The 18,054-nt window shown below is 39.7% G+C and overlaps 1 protein-coding gene across 11 annotated transcripts in view; it reads left to right on the forward strand.

Annotated features, from left to right (window-relative positions):
• The window catches only part of CEP170 (centrosomal protein 170), a 75,835-nt gene that overhangs the window by 42,615 nt on the left and 15,166 nt on the right, over positions 1 to 18,054 (forward strand). For 6 of the 11 annotated variants that reach the window (XM_077925733.1, XM_028724123.2, XM_077925737.1 and 3 more), the window contains 4 exons: positions 4,878 to 5,027; positions 11,222 to 11,348; positions 12,049 to 13,899; positions 17,192 to 17,242. In XM_077925733.1, the coding sequence (XP_077781859.1) occupies positions 4,878 to 5,027; positions 11,222 to 11,348; positions 12,049 to 13,899; positions 17,192 to 17,242 (2,179 nt within the window). The remainder of the gene's footprint in view (positions 1 to 4,877; positions 5,028 to 11,221; positions 11,349 to 12,048; positions 13,900 to 17,191; positions 17,243 to 18,054) is intronic. The other 5 variants (XM_077925735.1, XM_077925736.1, XM_077925740.1 and 2 more) reach the window with 3 other exon arrangements.

Consider the following 18,054-nt stretch of genomic DNA (forward strand, 5'->3'; position numbering starts at 1 on the left):
AGCCGCTAAGCCTTTAATAGCCGCTAAGCCGCTAATAGCGCTAAGCCGCTAATAGGGTTGCTTCGCAAGACGAAAAAACCGCTAGACGAAGAGACTCGCGGAACGGATTATTTTCGTCTTGCGAGGCACCACTGTAGTGTTAGGACTGCTGCATCATCACTGTTGTGCATTTGTTTACAATGCTAAGGCTCATGCAGGTTCTGAAGGTGAGTGTTGAAATTTCATATTTTCTAAAGGCTTGCTAAATTGAGAGTCCTGAGGCGATTTGATCTGGCTGATGACGGACTTCTGCCAGGTCTGTATCAAATTACTTGAATCAGTGGTCCCCAATCTTAAATTTATATCAGAATTATATTATATTTCAATAATATAACTTCCAAGTAAGTGTGTGTGTAGGGTTGTGACCTGAGCAATTGATTGTTTTGGTTTGTTTCAGCCTAGTCTACTACCACTACTTTTGCCAGAAAACGAAAAGAAAACTTAATCTGCAATTCAAGGAGCTACTTGGGGCATGCTCAGAGAGGGCTACACAAAGTAGAATTTTTGACTTTTTTTGTTTTAAATAACTGATCCCCCATGCCATGTCAAACTGCTTTTGACAGTGGCCACTTTTGCATGAACAGTATACCTGCCCCTGTGTCACATGGCAAACATATTTTGAAACTGAAGTCTAAATCACCCTTTGGCTTTTTGACTTTTGGTGTAGTTTCTTGGGACCAGATCACAGTATGCAAGGTGTTCTTACCTGGATCTTTTCTGAGAACTGTATACCCATATACATATAACTTTATAATTCAGAAAGTATACATTAGAGAAAATAATTTATGCAACTTCCAAATGTTTAAATGTGTGAATTTTTCAAATTTATCTTCAGTGAAGCTGATTGGAATAAATGAAGATGGTTTGCTCAGGGCATTGTAGTTAGTATGTATGTATGTATGTATGTATGCATAAGATTTCTTGCCTGTCCTTCACCATAAGGTCCCAAGGCAAGTAACAACAATAGACTATACAATTATAAAAAGTAGATAATTTGTGTTCACTTTTAACGTATTCAGGAATCTTTCCCAAAATAGTCTTCAATAACATGTAGCCTTTTGCTTTTTCTTAAACGTTTAATGGCACTTGTCTGTAGACAAATAATTTATTTCAGTATATTAAATATCACTTTAAAATGGTGGTCAGGATCCAAATGTAACAAGTTTCATTAATCCAAGGGCAGAGTTTTTCTCTGAGAGCCTCATAGCATCTGGTGAGCTTCTTCTGAAACCTGTAAGATCTAAAAGCAGTCTGTGATATTGGGGGTGGGGTAGGGAGTTGGCTGTCAATAAAGTAAAACAATGTTCCACAACCACAAAAAGAAAATCCACTGGGATACCCAAGCTCCTTGTACTGGCTTAAGCAGCTATTGGAAGCCCACACCATAGTGTTAATTTTCCTTCTTATCTTATTTAGACATGTTGATGTGCTGATTTTTTCAGAGACAAAACAGATTGAAAATAACGTTTTCATTGTTACTGCAGGTTGGTCAAACATTTGTGTGAAAAGGTTGAGTAGTATATATCCCATGCATTTTAATTTTTAGCATCATCATGAAAGAGTGCTTCTCCCTCTACTTTTCTGCCAAAGACTCAATCTGTCTGGGAGGCCCTTTCTATTGTGCCATCACCAGAGAATGCCAGGAGTACTAGGACTCATAAGATGGCCTTCTCAGTTCACAAAATGAAACTTCACCTTCCTCACCCTCCTGCATGCACTACCCTGATCTACTCTGGATAACCCCTCAGCCCTGCAGAGCAAATTGTGTAAAGGGGCGGGGAGAGAGAGACGACTATGAAGTCCCACTGCATGAGTGGAAATCTCTTCTGCTCATGCATGGACAGCAGTGGATACAGCCTGAAATCCTTATTTAAGAAATCATTTAATCCATTATAACAAAGGTTACTTTGTTATTTGTACTTCTGTAGAAAGTAAGATTGGGGTGTTGGCTCTAGCCTCTTGGGCTTGCTGATTGGCAGGTTACCGGTTCAAATCGCTGTGACGGGGTGAGCTCCCATTGCTCTGTCCCAGCTCCTGCCAACTAGCAGTTCAAAAGCATGCCGGTGCAAGTAGATACATAGGTACCGCTGTGGCGGGAAGGTAAGCAGCGTTTCCGTGCGCTTTGGCACTCGTCACGGTCCTCCGTGCGCCAGTAGCGGTTTAGTCACGCTGGCCAAATGACCCGGAAAAACTCTGTGGTGGCTCTGAAAATATCTTGAGGGGGGAAATAAAATGTAGGAGGGGTATTCTCCTATCTGGTGGTAAATAAGCAGAGAGGTGAAGTCTGCTTAACTGAAAGAAGAACATCAACAAGAAGTAATGAGTTAATGGAGACACTTGAGCCTTACTCAGACATGGATTCAACACATGGGGGGGGTCATGTTGCATGCTCCTTCCAGCATCACATGCTCTAGCTGCATACCTCAGGAGCAGGAAGCTTGGCCCTAGTTTGTTATGTACATGGATAGCATATGAATAGAGCTTTAAAGGTAAGTAGAATCTGGGAAAAATTATTATTATTATTATTATTATTATTATTATTATTATTATTATTATTATTTGTACCCCGCCCATCTGGCTGGGTTTCCCCAGCCACTCTGAGCAGCTTCCAGCAAAGATTAAAAATACATAAAAATGTCACACATTAAAACCTTCCCGAAACAGGGCTGCCTTCAGATGTCTTCTAAATGTCAGGTAGTTGTTTATCTCTTTGACATCTGATGGGAGGGCGTTCCACAGGGCGGGCGCCACTACCAAGAAGGCCCTCTGCCTGGTTCCCTGTAGCTTTGCTTCTCACAGTGGGAACCGCCAGAAAGCCCTCGGCACTGGACCTTGGTGTCCGGGCAGAACGATGGGGGTGGAGATGCTACTTCAGGTATACTGGGCCGAGGCCATTTAGGGCTTTAAAGGTCAGCACCAACACTTATAATTGTTCTTGGAAACGTACTGGGAGCCATTGTAGGTCTTTCAGGACCGGCGTTATATGGTCTTGGCGGCCGCCCCCATTAACCAGTCTAGCTGCCACATTCTGTATTAGTTATATATAATAATATAATAATAATAATTTATTATTTATACCCCGCCCATCTGGCTGGCTTTCCCCAGCCACTCTGGGCGGCTTCCAAAAAAATATTAAAATACTGTAATACAGTTGTAGTTTCCGGGTGACCTTCAAAGGTAGCCCCTCATAGAGCGCATTGCAGTAGTCCAAGTGGGAGATAACTACAGCATGCACCACTCTGGCGATACAGTCTGCGGGCAGGTAGGGTCTCAACCTGCATACCAGATGGAGCTGGTAAACAGCTGCCCTGGACACAGAATTGACCTGTGCCTCCATGGACAGCTGTGAGTCCAAAATGACACCCAGGCTGTGCACCTGGGCCTTCAGGGGCACAATTTCCCCATTCAGGATCCTCCACACCAGCCCGCCCCCTGTCCCCCAAGAACAGTACTTCTGTCTTGTCAGGATTCAACCTCAATCCATTAGCCACCATCCATCCTCCAACCACCTCCAGGCACTCACACAGGACCTTCACTGCCTTCACTGGTTCTGATTTAAAAGAGAGGTAGAGTTGGGTATCATCCGCATATTGATGGACACAGAGCCCAAACCCCCTGATGATCTATCCCAGCGGCTTCATGTAGATGTTAAAAAGCATGGGAGAGAGGACGGAACCCTGAGGCACGCCACAAGTGAGAGCCCAGGGGTCTGAACACTGATCCCCTACCACCACTTTCTGGACACGACCCAGGAGGAAGGAGCGGAACCACTGTATAACAGTGCCCCCAGCTCCTCTAGACGGTGCAGAAGGATGTCTTGGTCGATTGTATCAAACGCTGCTGAGAGATCCAGCAGAACTAGGAAACAGCTCTTACCTTTGTCCCTAGCCCGCCGTGGAGTAGAGGAAGTTGGACAAGGAAGCTGGTACTATGACAGAAACACAGAAATAGGTAAATGGTATACTCAGCTGATGTTGTAAACTCCTTTGTAGATCAGTCAGCAGAAAAGGAAGAGAAGAGAATGGGAACTTTATTAATAAGTACAAAGTAGAGTTAATATAATAATATGTGGTATTAGTTGGAGGCTGTGTTAAGGAGTAATGTTTGCCTGCTGTGGGTGCTGATGGCACATTTTGGTTCCTGCAATAGAATTAAAGAATTTAAGTATTTTAACATCTTTCCTCATAGTGCAGAAGGAATCTGCAGCTGTCTTCAACATCACCTCATACTCGCTTTACTAGTAAGACTGATGTCAATTACCATTGATTTTTGCGTAATTGTTTTCTCATGATTGTAGCTTCCTTGCTGTGGGCTGTTTTCGCCTGCTGTATTCAGGCAGGCATGCACACACTTAACCACATTTTAAGGGAACACAAGTAAATTGATATGTTCACATTGAGGAGATATCTCAAGAGTGACGACATTTTTCTTAAACCCAATGAGATCTTTATAATCCACACGATGCTAGCAAATAATGCATAAACATAGCTTTATATACAAATTAAAAGCTTGAAAAATCCTCAAAGAGTATTTTGAAGTTATTTTATTTTTACAGTTAGGTCATCCCTCTTCTTTTCATATTAGTCTAACATTAGAAAAATAAGAATAGTTAACTTACTTGAACCTTCCCTAGAATTGGAACGTATCAGTTCTGCTTGCAAAACTCTATTTTTAATAGCAAATTGTTGGCAAGAATTACACTTCACAACAAGCTATTCAAGTGTCTGTTCTTTTTTTAACTGGCTAACTGATTTGTTAGAGGACCACCCAGACATTCAAATTTAATTTAATTGGGAAGGCTTTCAGTTAATGTGTGTGATTATTTGTTTTATTTTCAGGTTTTTGGAGTGGATGACAGCCAGGATTATGATAGGCCTGTTATCAACGAGAGCCAGAAAGATTTAGTAAAAGATTGGGCTATAAATTCTGCTACAGTAGTGCTGGAAGAAAAAAGACCACTGAGTACAACTGGATTTCTTGACACAGAGGTAGAATTCAATTTTTGATGGGTCATCTTCTTTTTTCTACTCTACCAACAAAGGAGAGGACCTTAATATAGTCAGTATTAAGTAGCTAGCAAGCTAAGCTTCCTTAGAGAATATGAACTCATTTTTAAATTATTGTATCTCTGATTTCTTTGTTAGAGCTTATATCTCTTCTCTGCAAAACCATGCCCACTTGCAACCTTTGTGCATACTACATAGCATGCTCTTCTGTGCAGCATTTCATTTATGTATGCCACTGTGCAGATATGGCACAAGCAACTAAAGAAAAAATAAATACTAGAGTTGCTGCATTGTTAGCTATAGTATATTCGGGTGTTGGTCAAGAAAAGTTCTGAAATTTGCAATTATGCAAGGAAAAGGACATGCAGACTGTGAGTGCAGATGGAAAGACGTTGATCTTTCCAGATGGAAAGTTCATGGATCACTGCTTTTGCAAAGGCATTGCCATCGTGCCCAGGAATCAGCATAGCATTTAAGTCTATAATAAACCTCTGTGTCAACTTTTGATAGTGTCTAGTAATATTTTAGAGGTTCACGAAGGAGGTCTAAGGAAGGACAGTAAATCCAAACTTTCTTACACCAAAAAAGACTCCTGCAACCATAGATGGAACTACAGAGAGCAGCAAATGCAATAAGCATCTGTATGTTTCAACTGAACATGAAGGGAAAGGGGTGATAAAAACATCCAAGATAAAATGTGTAACTGTTAACCTGAGTTTGCTATGCATAATGACATCATTCCATAAGCTTAAATATGGGAAGAAATTACACTACTCTTCTACTAATCCTTATTTTTACCTTTCTTATACACAGTTATTTTTGTCACATGGAGATGAATTTCCTTCTAATACTTTCTTTTCCAGAACTGTTGTAAAGCAGCATCTGTTCTGTTTCTTTGGCTGTTTATGCATTATGCATTTAAAGTACATCCCCACCTCCCCCAAAAAGAGAATCCTGGGAACTGTAGTGCTGTGAGGGGTAAGCAACAGATCCAAGGATTCTTGAGGGGGGATGTGCTTTAAATGTGAGTATGCAACCTTAATACCCATATTCAATGTTATATGATTTATATAAGATGATATATTGTATAAGATTTATATTGAAAACTCCAAGCAGTATCTTAATATTTTGTGGGTTTTTTCTTTAAAAAAATCATAGTTATTAAGTGAGTCAAGGTCATTGACAGATAGCAGAAAATTAAAATGAGGGATTTGCAATGTATCTTGAAGTGGCACTGTTAATCTGAAGTATGGTGTTTAGGGGAGGGGGCTGAGAGGGAGGAACCACAGAAAAGAATTTTCAGCCATGCCATTCATCACTATTCAAAACTTTTATTATTACACTATAATATGGTACTATACTGTTAAGTAGAATGCCAAGTAGGAAAAGTCTGATCATGCCACTGTTTCCAAATCACATTTTGACCCGCATGGTGTTTTACTAAAATCCATTTTCAAGAACACTGTGAACACCATTTTATAAAGTTATCTCATTGTTATAGAATGGAAAAACTGAAAATAAGCAAATGTTATACTGCAAGTCTCTAAACATCTTACTTTGCATTCTGAAGCAAAAGTATATTTTATGCTCTTTGGCTGACTAAGCTGCAAGACTCCGCTCAGAAGGCTTTTATTCCCGGCTGGTGGACCAGAGCAAAGATTTCTGCACTCCAATCCCCACCCAGGCTCTGCCCCTGTGCCTGCCCCTCATTGGGCAGTTCAAATTTAGCATTGGTGGGCTATCCCGCCATTCATAGTGCCCTGGCAAGGCAGGACCCAATAGCTGGCCGATACCAGGAGGCTTTTCACTACCCAGGGGGGAAAGGAGAAGCTATGATGGGCCATAACTGCTGCCCAGACCAGAGCTGTGTAAGTAGCCATTTTATACAGAACAACCCATATTCTGTGAGTTTTAGTTGGAATGTGGGTTTTAGAGAAAACTAAAGGAACTGCGATGGAGATGATGGCCTGAGAAGATGATATACTATCTATATTATATTGACTCTAAGGCAGGCAACTTTCTCACAAATATGTCACGAGAGGAGGCTAAGAAAAATTCATATTTTGATTATGAATAGTAAAATTTATGCAACCTTGTCAAGAACATAGCAGATGCCAGTATGCATTTGCCCATGACAAGTATTACTATTCAGGAAGTGTTTCCTCTGAGTCAAGCCTTGAAAGAGACTTTCTATAATTATTTGGGCTTGTTTCATTGTTTCTGAACCCTTAATATTGGGACATCCTGTTTTCAACATTCCAGAATTTATCAGTGCAACAAGGAACAGCTACAAGCTTTTTGTGTTGAAATGAAAGCTGGAGTTACTGGAAATGCTCTAAAGGTGGTTTAAGACCTATGTGCAGTTCATGGGCAATATATTGATCACCCCTGAAACTTTCACCATTTTGCCCCAGCAAATCAAATTACCTGAATATTTTACCTCAATTTTGCCTCCAGAGACAAGCTATTCCATTGAGGTATTACTTAAATGTACCATGGTTTTGAATACCAAATAAAAACATGTCTTGGGGTTTTCTCAGTAGGGTTTAGAAAGAATGTTCCTGTCTTGTAGAATCTGTGGCAAGTGACGCCATAACATACCCATAGCAACCAATGCATACATATTCTATATGTCCTATAATTTGAATACTACCAACAATTGAGAGAGCTTTAGGTTAGGCTCCTGGAAGAATTTCAAAAGGTGATTAAGGGAAATCATGTGTGGAATTAAACTTCTGAGAAGTTAAAGTATTTTATTTTATTGCTGAGATTGTCTAACGGTATGTTGTAACAGTTAATCCTTTACTGGTGGTTTTTGACTAAGCTTCCTTTGCATTAAGATTCTGAGAAATCTCAGACTTTTCAAGTTTCATTACTCCTTCTCTCCCCCCCCCCCCCTTTTAATATTTCAAAGATGCAAAAATATTTTGCAGGATTATCCTTTCAAGGAATTATTTTATATTTTAAAAACACCTGTCTTATTGTTTAATCATTTATTTCTGTCATTTCCTATCCCTTTCATTTTGAGAACTGTATAATGAAAAACATGGCTTGTAAGGGTGGGAATATAAATGTGGAATAAGCCGCTATGGGAACAAACAAGGATAGAATCCAAAATCCAGTCAGTTTATCATTCTTAAACTGCTTACCTTGGAGTAGTCCCATTGAGACTGATGGGAATATTTGATGAGTAATTCTGTTTTTTTCCAAAGGAGACTATATTGGAAAGTATTCCTATAATATAAAATAAGATGTTACAGAATCTCACATCTCTGTGTCTGTGACAATACTCATTTTATGGTGATGTAATTACTTTGGTATAGGAAATAAGTGCACTGAAATTTGGATCAGTTTTATTTAGAAATTAACAATATATTGGAGGCAATATATTGGATACCACATAAATTGTGCCACAGAATTTAACAAACTGGCGATGATCACATGAAGAAACTAGTCTGTGAATTGGTAGTTACCTGATTAAACACAATCACAGTTGAGACAGCCCTTTTGACCTTTTTTTTAGTTAACAGAAATTCAGGGTTCATGCATATTTTCTTTCCATATGAATTCATGCAAGTCAATTTTATGACAATTATGTATCTATTAGCTGACCCTGAGAATGTCACCTACAATCAACCTGCTATGTTTGTTTACTTGTGAAAGATTTGTATACTATCCTTAGGTGTTGTTTCCAGGGTGGTTTACTGAAGATGAATAAAATACAAGGTTCAGATAACAGTATATTAAGGCAACGGTGTAAGCAAAGGACTGAATAAATAACGACATATTTGCCTGGCACCAAAATTATGATAATATTCATCTCTGGAGAGGGAGTTCCAGGAACCATGTGTCACAATCCTGAAGGACCTCTCTAGTTGCCTTTCACGTTGAGGCTTCTGCTAGGAGAGCCGCTGAAGGTTTCCTCAATTCACAGATTGGTTGACAGAGGAATAAGGGTTAATACAGGTAGCTGGACCTCAAGCCACATAGAACTTTAAAAGAAAACGCCAGATCTTTGAATTGGGTTCAGAAACAAAAAAAAAACCCTTAACAAAAAAAACTATTTAAAAAAAAATAAGAAGTGAAGTGGCAGCCACTGAAGTTCTTTAAGTATTGGTGTGGTATGTTCAAAACAACCAGTGACAGTAGCCTGGAAGCTGCATTCTGCACCAGGGGCATTTTCCAAATAGTTTTCAAAGGCAGACCATTTACCAGTAGTCAGTTCTAGACATTACCAGGGACAGGATAACTTTTTTTCTGTCATGCAGGGTCTAAACTGCTAAAGAGGCTACCTGGGCCTGCAGTGACAAAGGTGAATTTGAGACCATCCACAGACTAAATTTAATCTGTAGGATAGTACAAATTCATAAAATTTGAGAAATTTCTTTTAAACTCTTTCCCCTGAACCATGAATATTGTTGTATAAGAGCCCCGTATTCGTTATCCTTAGGCCAAACTTGGCACTCGCGGCTGCTAATGAAGTAATTTTCTTCCAGTGCAAATTGCAGATTCAGATTGGGACTACAGGGAAGGAAAGAGTTAAGAATCTCTTCTCCCTGGCTGCTTCAATCCTGATAAATATCAACCACCACCCACCAGCAGCTGCTGTTTGTGTCTGATGTTTAGTTTGGGCCTTTATCTCCACACATCAACCTACCACAGAGGCTTGTGGTATAATCATTTCCCACACAGTTGCTCAGCACTTTGAAGCCAACCCGTTCCTCTAATTACTGATTTTGCTTCAGTCCATATCTTACATGTGAATAATGTTTTAAAGGGATTTATAGTGAGTGCTGTGCAGATGCATCACGGAAGAGACGGGTTTCTGCATTCTTGAGGAAGAAAATGTAACACATGCAAGAGCAGGAAATACAAAAGTCCTTTCACGTGAATTAACATTTTGCACACATGTTTTACAATCTTCAAAAAACGAAAGCAGCTTCTGCTGTAATTTGATGGCACAGCAGAGCCTAAGTAGGCTCTTTGACAGCCACCTACTGGACAAAGAACTTACTGCAGCTTCAGAGTCCTTTATATTTTCACTCAGTTTCGAAGCCTCAAAAAATACTTACAAAGTCCAGCCCAAATTTGACCCACTTCTCCCCACCATTTGAAATAACTTTCACGAGTAAACTGATGTTGAGCTTATGGAGCTTTATTATGAGAATTGAAAATAATCTCCCTTTCCATGCTATACTAAATACAGTCTCGCAATACATGATCTGTGATCTTGACTGCAGGGCAAACACTGCAAAGCTTGGCTTTGCATCAGATTTTCCCATGTGGTTTGGTCAAAATCGAGTATACACTTCCAGAGTTAGCATTATTTTATGCTTTCCTAACCCACTATTATCAAATTCCAACCTGTAGGGTACTATGTTGGGTGGTTATATATGTTCCACGTGTTATACTCGTAGCCTCTGAATAATGGTGTTTCAGTGCTAATGCCTGTGTAATATAGCCTTAATCAACAGCAAAGTCAGACGTACATGCTAAACTTGCATAAAAGAGGGCTAATATAGCAACGTGGATGGATAGATGCCCCTGGCTATGTTTGGATTATCAAATTGGCTGGGAGGTGGATATGCATCCTGCAGCCAGTTTGCTACTTCCTTCATGCAAGCAAGGTGACAAGTCAGAAAGCTGCCATTAACTATTAAGTTCAAACTAGGAAAATGTGGTTGATGCCTTCTAAGCAAGCCAGAATATGAAGCTCTGGTAATCGGCTTGTTTCAGAAGCAGTCAGCCATAGTTCTGCAGTTCAGTTGTAATGGACAGCTATGGTAAATTGCAGCTTCTTGGTTTGTTTTCCCCACTCATGTAGGGAGGATCAAAGCAGCTACATGTATAGGTGTAAAAAACTTATTTATATGTCTGTTTGTTAAGCCAAGATATGACTGCACACTGCCAGTTTCTAACCACAAGTTCACTACTAGATGACATTCTTTCTTAATTAGTCTTGCAGTAAAGGCATCAGTCAATGTATGGTAGTGACTGAATCATGATTTCACTTAATCTGAGTGTGAGTGTGCGTGCGTACGTGTGTGTGTGCGTGCGTGCGTGCACGCACACTTGTTCTCCAAGATCTTAATTTTCTGAATGTTTTTTCCCCATTTTTTTCTCTTTAAAATGACTAAATCAATGTAAGCATGATTTGTGTTGAAATCTGTTAATAGGAAAGCACTGGTGTATCTGGAAGCAAGCGCTGGGTGTCACAGTGGGCTAGTCTGGCTGCTAATCATACAAAACATGAAGAAAGTGAAGTACAGATGGAATCATTTGCTCCTGCTCCTCTAGAAAATGGTACTTTACATATTTATCTTTCATAGCAACTACTAGCAGCACGTTTTATCGCACTCAATTGTTAAACTTCTCATAACCACTTAAGCAATAGTGTTTGTTAAAAGCATGTGCTTTGTAAAGAATTTTGATGCTAAAAGATTGTGATGCAAAAGAAAAAGAGTAAATGAGGCTCCCTCTAAATATTAATTGAAATAATCTGTAATATTTGTAGAATTTCCAGGTGGCATTCAGTGTTGTGCTATGGTGAGTGTTGCATCTGCACCAGCATTGCAGCTTGCCAGATAGAACGATCCCTCTCTTTTCCCCTTGTGTGCTGTTCATAGCTGTCAACTTTCAGATTTGAAAATAAGGGACCAGCAGCCTCGAAAATAAGGGATCAGCAGCATAGCTGTCAACTTTCAGATTTGAAAATAAGAGATCAGCAGCCTCACCTGTCCCGGAGACAGACTATGGGATATCTAACAATCTGGGATAGCAGTGGGAAGGTGTGGGAAATGGTGCTGGAATAAGGGAATTTCTCACACACACAAAAGGGAAGGTTGACGGCTATGGTGCTGTTGTGGGGGTATTCCTTATTACAGAAGTGGAAGTCCTTGCCCAGGGCTTCCGCTGACATGGCTTGTCAGGTGAATCCCACACAAGTACTTTTACTTAACATGTTTTCCCTCTCCTCATTTTCCTACGTTTTATTTGGTTTTAGATACAGACATCAGTGAATCTGGCCTGTCAGCTAGAAGTGCTGCCTCTGCTGCCTCTTTGATCAGCCAAGGAGATAGAAAGAGGCGAACACTCCCACAGTTGCCTAAGGAGGAAAATGCCACAGAAGGACAAAGAACAAAGGTTACAACCCACCAACGATCGGAGATAGGTGAAAAACAAGACACTGAACTTCAAGAGAAAGAAACTCCAACTCATACCCAGAAAGAAATAGGGCAAATTAGTGACAGGAGCATGACTAAAGCAAGCAGGGCAATGAATGGCCTGTCTCCTAAAGCAGACAAGGCGCTTCTTCACTCCAACAGTTCCTTTTCTTCTGACAAAGAGAAGAGTGAAAATGGCAGAGAAACATCAGTGGTAAAACAAGCTTTGGCTAAAATTAAGCAGCAGGAACAAAAGGAGGTAACACATTGGACCCCCACTAAATTGTCTTCTTCGAAAACACCAAACCAAGCTGAAAGAAGTAGAGACGAGCCGCCTGTTTCTCATAAAGCAGACAATAAAGAGAAAGTGTCAGGGCGTGGTTCTGGCAAAGCAGAAAGCAAAGTGGTGCAAAGTGACGGGAAAAGAAGAAAAGCGGAAGATGCAACGAGATGTCCAACTCCAAAAGGGTTTAGTGGGGATAAAAAAGAATCATCGAAGCCGTTGGTGAGACAAGGCAGCTTTACCATAGATAAACCAAGCACAAATATACCTATAGAACTGATCCCTCACATCAATAAACAGACAGGAACTACTCCGCCATCATTGTCTTTAACATCCACTAGTAGAATAAGTGAGAAAAGTGATTCCGTGGAAACAGATTCTAGTCTAGATACAACACTTATCTTAAAGGACACTGAAGCTGTAATGGCTTTTCTTGAAGCGAAGCTGCGTGAAGAAAACAAAACCGACGAAGGGCCTGATACTCCCAGCTATAATAGAGATAATTCCATTTCGCCTGAATCAGACGTGGATACAGCTAGTACAATTAGCCTTGTTACTGGCGACAGTGAAAGAAAGCAATCTCAGAAACGAAAAAGCTTTAGTACCCTGTACAAAGATAGATGTTCCACTGGTTCGCCTTCAAAGGATGCTTCAAAGTCATCTTCTACAAGCGCTAGAGACAAAATTGAGAAGAAAACAAAAAGCCGATCTTCAGATGCTGGTTCGAGAGGTGATGCACGCAAGGTTGTGCAGAGCAGTGGAAGAATAAGGCAGCCTTCTGTAGATTTAACAGATGACGACCAAACTTCCAGCGTACCTCATTCTGCCATTTCTGATATCTTATCTTCCGACCAGGAGACATGCTCTGGCAAATCGCATGGAAGGACATCTTTTACCTCAGCAGATGAACATTTACATTCCAAAACAGAAGGTATCAAGTCAGCCAAGTTGAGGACCTCTCCAGCATCAGCTGGGCAGTCCAGTAAATCAACCACTCTCCCAAGGCCTCGCCCCACAAGGACTTCTCTCTTACGTAGAGCGCGACTTGGTGAAGTGTCAGATAGCGAACTGGCGGATGCGGATAAAGCATCCGTTGCTTCCGAGGTGTCTACTACAAGTTCTACTTCCAAACCCCCATCTGGAAGGAGAAATATCTCAAGAATTGACCTGCTTGCTCAGCCACGGAGAAATAGACTTGGTTCTTTATCAGCGCGCAGTGACTCTGAAGCAACAATGTCTAGAAGCACGACATCATCTCGTACTCCGGAAGCCATAATTAGAAGTGGCATTAGGATAACACCGCCAGCAGACAGCACTAAAGTTTCTCCTAGAATGAGAGCGAACAGCATATCTCGCCTTTCGGACTCCAAATCCAAATCTCTGTCATCAGCCCATAATTCTTCAGCAGGTACGAGAGTTTTTCAACCTTAATTCAATAATTTGTCCTGTCAGCACTTTCACTTTTTGGTTGATAGGGACATACATGGAGCATTTTTATTAATAAAATGTAGCTTTAAAGTTGCTGAATCTAATGAAAAATGGTAAGGGATTGGCTGAATCTCCTTCACTGCTAAATGGCTGATTTATTCATAAGTCATTCAGCTTTTTAACCAAATTAATGCTTCTTTTGCTATAAAACTGGAACATGTAAGACTAATAATGTTTGGGGTGTCAGGCTTCTTTTTCAGATCTAGTGTTGTAGTACATAGCATTTTGAACTTGGATTTGGATTATGAGAGGCCAGTGATTATTATCTATTGCTTCTACAGTAGCTAAGATACACCAAGAAAAGAAAAGAAGTCACGCTTGGCTTTGGTTCTCCAGTTGACTGAGAATTACTACCTAATTTCATAACAGGCCTCCGAAAAGGCATGTTAACCTAGTCATTAGTTTGGTATAGCGCATGTGGAAAGAACTGAAATGCAGCAGTCTACACATGGATTATCTTCATGCATAACTAGTTTTTGTCTGCCTCCATCTGGGGGTTATAGTATTTGCATATCCATCACCTTGTGAAACATCCAGGCCAAGATCTCAACGGCCATGCATGCACTAGGAGTTCCCAGGGCATTTCTTTCATCATAGTCATTCAGCTATACCTAAAAGCCGTGCCCAAGGGTTTGGGAAAACCTCCAGAGTAGCATCTGGCATAGTATGAGCAGCTGCAGCCAGATAGAAAAAAAATATTGTGTGTACACAAGGCTATATGAATCATGGTTACAGGATAGAAGGCCTATTAGCTATCTTTGAGAATGATACGCAACTAGGTAAAAAGCATTTGTAGATACTATTTCATTCTGTTGGAGACATTAGGACTTCTGCAACTGTCATTTTAAACTATTTGTAAATCAGGGTTTGGGTTTTTGAGACCATGTTGGGTGGCACCCATTTTTACCCACTCTCTCTAGATCCTTGGGTGCACAAAATAAGCACGATCCTTTTCCTGCCATCATTGTTTCCCAACAACTGAAATCCCATTCTTAATTGATAAACTAACATAATATAATTTATAATGGGGTCACTTCCAGTAAAGGGTAGGCTAGAGATAATTTGAGGCAGTTGCTGATGACCCGAATGGGTTGGGTTATGACCCTCTTCACATGACGGAGGCAGGAGAGCAAAGAATTCTGGGAGGCAGGCGCAGGCCCCTCAGTTTTTTCTCTCCTGCCTGACTAGATTGAGTGATAGCTCAGAATCAAAGAGTACCCCCAAGTTACAAAATGGAAAGAAAGAAGAAGGAATATAGAAATAGGCAATAATAATAATACGGTAATAAAAACAGTAATAAAATAAATGTCGCAATGTTAGATGCTGTAAAACAGCTCTGATATGTAATGCTTCTTATACAGGATGAGTAACTGCATTTGTTCAGATGTTACTTATTGAGAAGAAAGTAAAAAAGAGTTGAATTCTCAATTTCCCCACTGCAAAGAGAAATCTAATTTCTGTTGGAGACTGAATACAGTGGTACCTCTGGTTACGTACTTAATTCGTTCCAGAGGTCCGTTCTTAACTTGAAACTGTTCTTAACCTGAGGTACCACTTTGGCTAATGGGGCTTCCCACTGCTGCCGCACCCTTGGCACATGATTTCTGTTCTCATCCTGAGGTAAAGTTCTTTACCCGAAGTACTACTTCCAGGTTAGCAGAGTCTGTAACCTGAGGTGTTTGTAACCCGAGGTACCACTGTATCTCCTTAATTCTGCATCACACCAAGAGCAGGTTAGAAGTTGATGTCTTTTTAAATAATCCCTTCACCAAGTTCAATAATAGAGCAGTATACAGCAGATATTAATAATGAATTAGTAAATTCCTAGTACAATAAGATAAAGACATTAACGATCTTGAATAAAAGGCAGCAGATAAAAATGACAAGGAAAATTTAGTAAGCTATTATTCAAATAAAAATGCCTAGATTTTTTTGATATTTTTTTTTAAGGCTTAACCTGTTGCCAAAAAGATTGTAAAGTAGATGCTAGGTACCCTTGTTTTGGGAGTACATTCCAAACCTAGGGTTCCACCACTGACAGAGCCCTCTCCATTTTAATTATATAATAATCTTCCAGTAGAGAAGACTTTGAGTAGAGTGTCAACAGAAGATCTTAAGGCATGGGCAGACTGTAATGGGAAGAATGGATCCTTCAGGTTTTTGGGTCTCAAGCCATTCAATTATAGGCAGTGACCATTTTACATGCATCCAATTAATGTGCAGTCACGCACATGCTGGTCACTGCCAACCCCAGAAGTGGCCTGAAAATGGGGCGGGCTTATGCACACTTGGCCAATGCACGAGGGGGCCAGGAATGGAACCCCCACTCAAAATAGTTGCCACCTGTACATACTTACCACAAAATACATATTGAAATAGGTATTCTATTTCAGTAGGTGCATTTCTCAATCTTTTTAAACCTAAATTACCCATTTTAATGTATTTCAATATTTTTTTTGAGTTGAGTATTGCATTGCCAAATTCACTGAGGTGCAAAATAATTCTCTTCTGATTTCCACATTAGTCTTGAAGATGTGGATCTGGTCAGTTTGCATCTAAATTCAGAGACTATATATTCCTCATGCATCCTTTCCATTAGCTCGTTACATGCAGAATGGGCCCTACCTATGGAACCATGTAGCACCAGTCTATTAGCCTGGAGAGCTTCTTGGGACACAAGAGAGTTGCTGTTCTACTGGGAAATGCTGTTCAACAGGGAAATTCCCAGAAGCTCCTCTGATATTATTGCAGCCACCCGGGTTATTATGTTCTTCCTTGTTTAAGAGACATTTGGAAAGAGTGGAAAAGTGATCTCTTAAGTTCCAAGAAGCCCAAGAGTCACTTCTCTGCAGCCCACAAAGATTTCTGCTAAGGAGAAATGGGAGCTTGCTTCATTGATCTCTGCAAAACAGCAAGCTCACGTTTCCTGTTAGAAAAAGCAGAGCAGCAACTCTTTTGCAGGCATTTTAGCCTTCTGGGTACTGATGGAACTAAAATGAGCATGAAGAAAGTTACTGCTGTTTGTGTCTCTTCCTGGCTATGTTGTAGCCTGTTATTTGGATGTCTAAGTTTGTATTTAACAGAATTCTCAAAAATCAGTTCAATTTTTTTTCACGGCATGTGTTTTTAAAATAGTGGAATTACTTAATACAAGCAAATGCTTTAAATCTGTATATCTTCATTAATATGATAAACAAATATTTTGTACACAGAGGCATACCGTCTTCTCCCAGACCCAGATCCTGCTGTTGAAACTTACAGTGGTAGAGTACTAGAAATCATATTTTGTTTCTAAGATTTCACTCCTAAATATTTGGTTTTTTGGAAAACAATTACTTTAAATTCTCATGTTGTACAATGCTGGGTTGCAGGACTAGCTCCAAATTCATAAAATTATAACTTAAAAAAAATACTCTGCCTATTGAAGTAACTGGGAAATAAAGGGAAATTCAAATCAATTTGAAATGTTTTACAAAAAAACAAAAACAACAATCGGGTCCAGCTCATGACAACTCTCTGACCCTCAGTGATTGTTTTGCATGCTTTTAGAAATAAGTGCTTTTTCTGCTTATTAAAAAAAGGTTTTTAAACTAAGGATGAGAAACTGCAAAAGTGTATATATTCCAGTGTGTCTTATTAATATGTGAAAGCCACACTAGGAACCTTCTTCAGCTGCAGGGTAGAGTAAAACTACTTTATATGATTTAAAATAAGTAAAACCTGACTTACTCATTAGCATCTGCATATTATCTGGCAATGAAATATTTTCATTCTTCAATTAATTGTACTGGAATAATGCTATATTCTAAATTCACAATGTATCTTTACAAGCTATTATTATAATCTGATCTGAAAACATTGCAATTATTTTTACATTGCAACACATGCAAATAATTTACATTGCACTGTATTGTAAATTATTTTTATTTAAATTATTTCTGAACAGTAATACTTGTACTGTCTAAAAGTGTCATCTGTGCACTTAACAAATCTTGGCAAAAATGACTTCAAGCTTTTTGACACCACATTCTTTCATGCTATCTGACTGATCCATAATTCAAGGTAACTGACCTAC

This window comes from Podarcis muralis, chromosome 3, assembly GCF_964188315.1.
Source record: "Podarcis muralis chromosome 3, rPodMur119.hap1.1, whole genome shotgun sequence".
Classification (NCBI taxonomy): Eukaryota; Metazoa; Chordata; class Lepidosauria; order Squamata; family Lacertidae; genus Podarcis; species Podarcis muralis.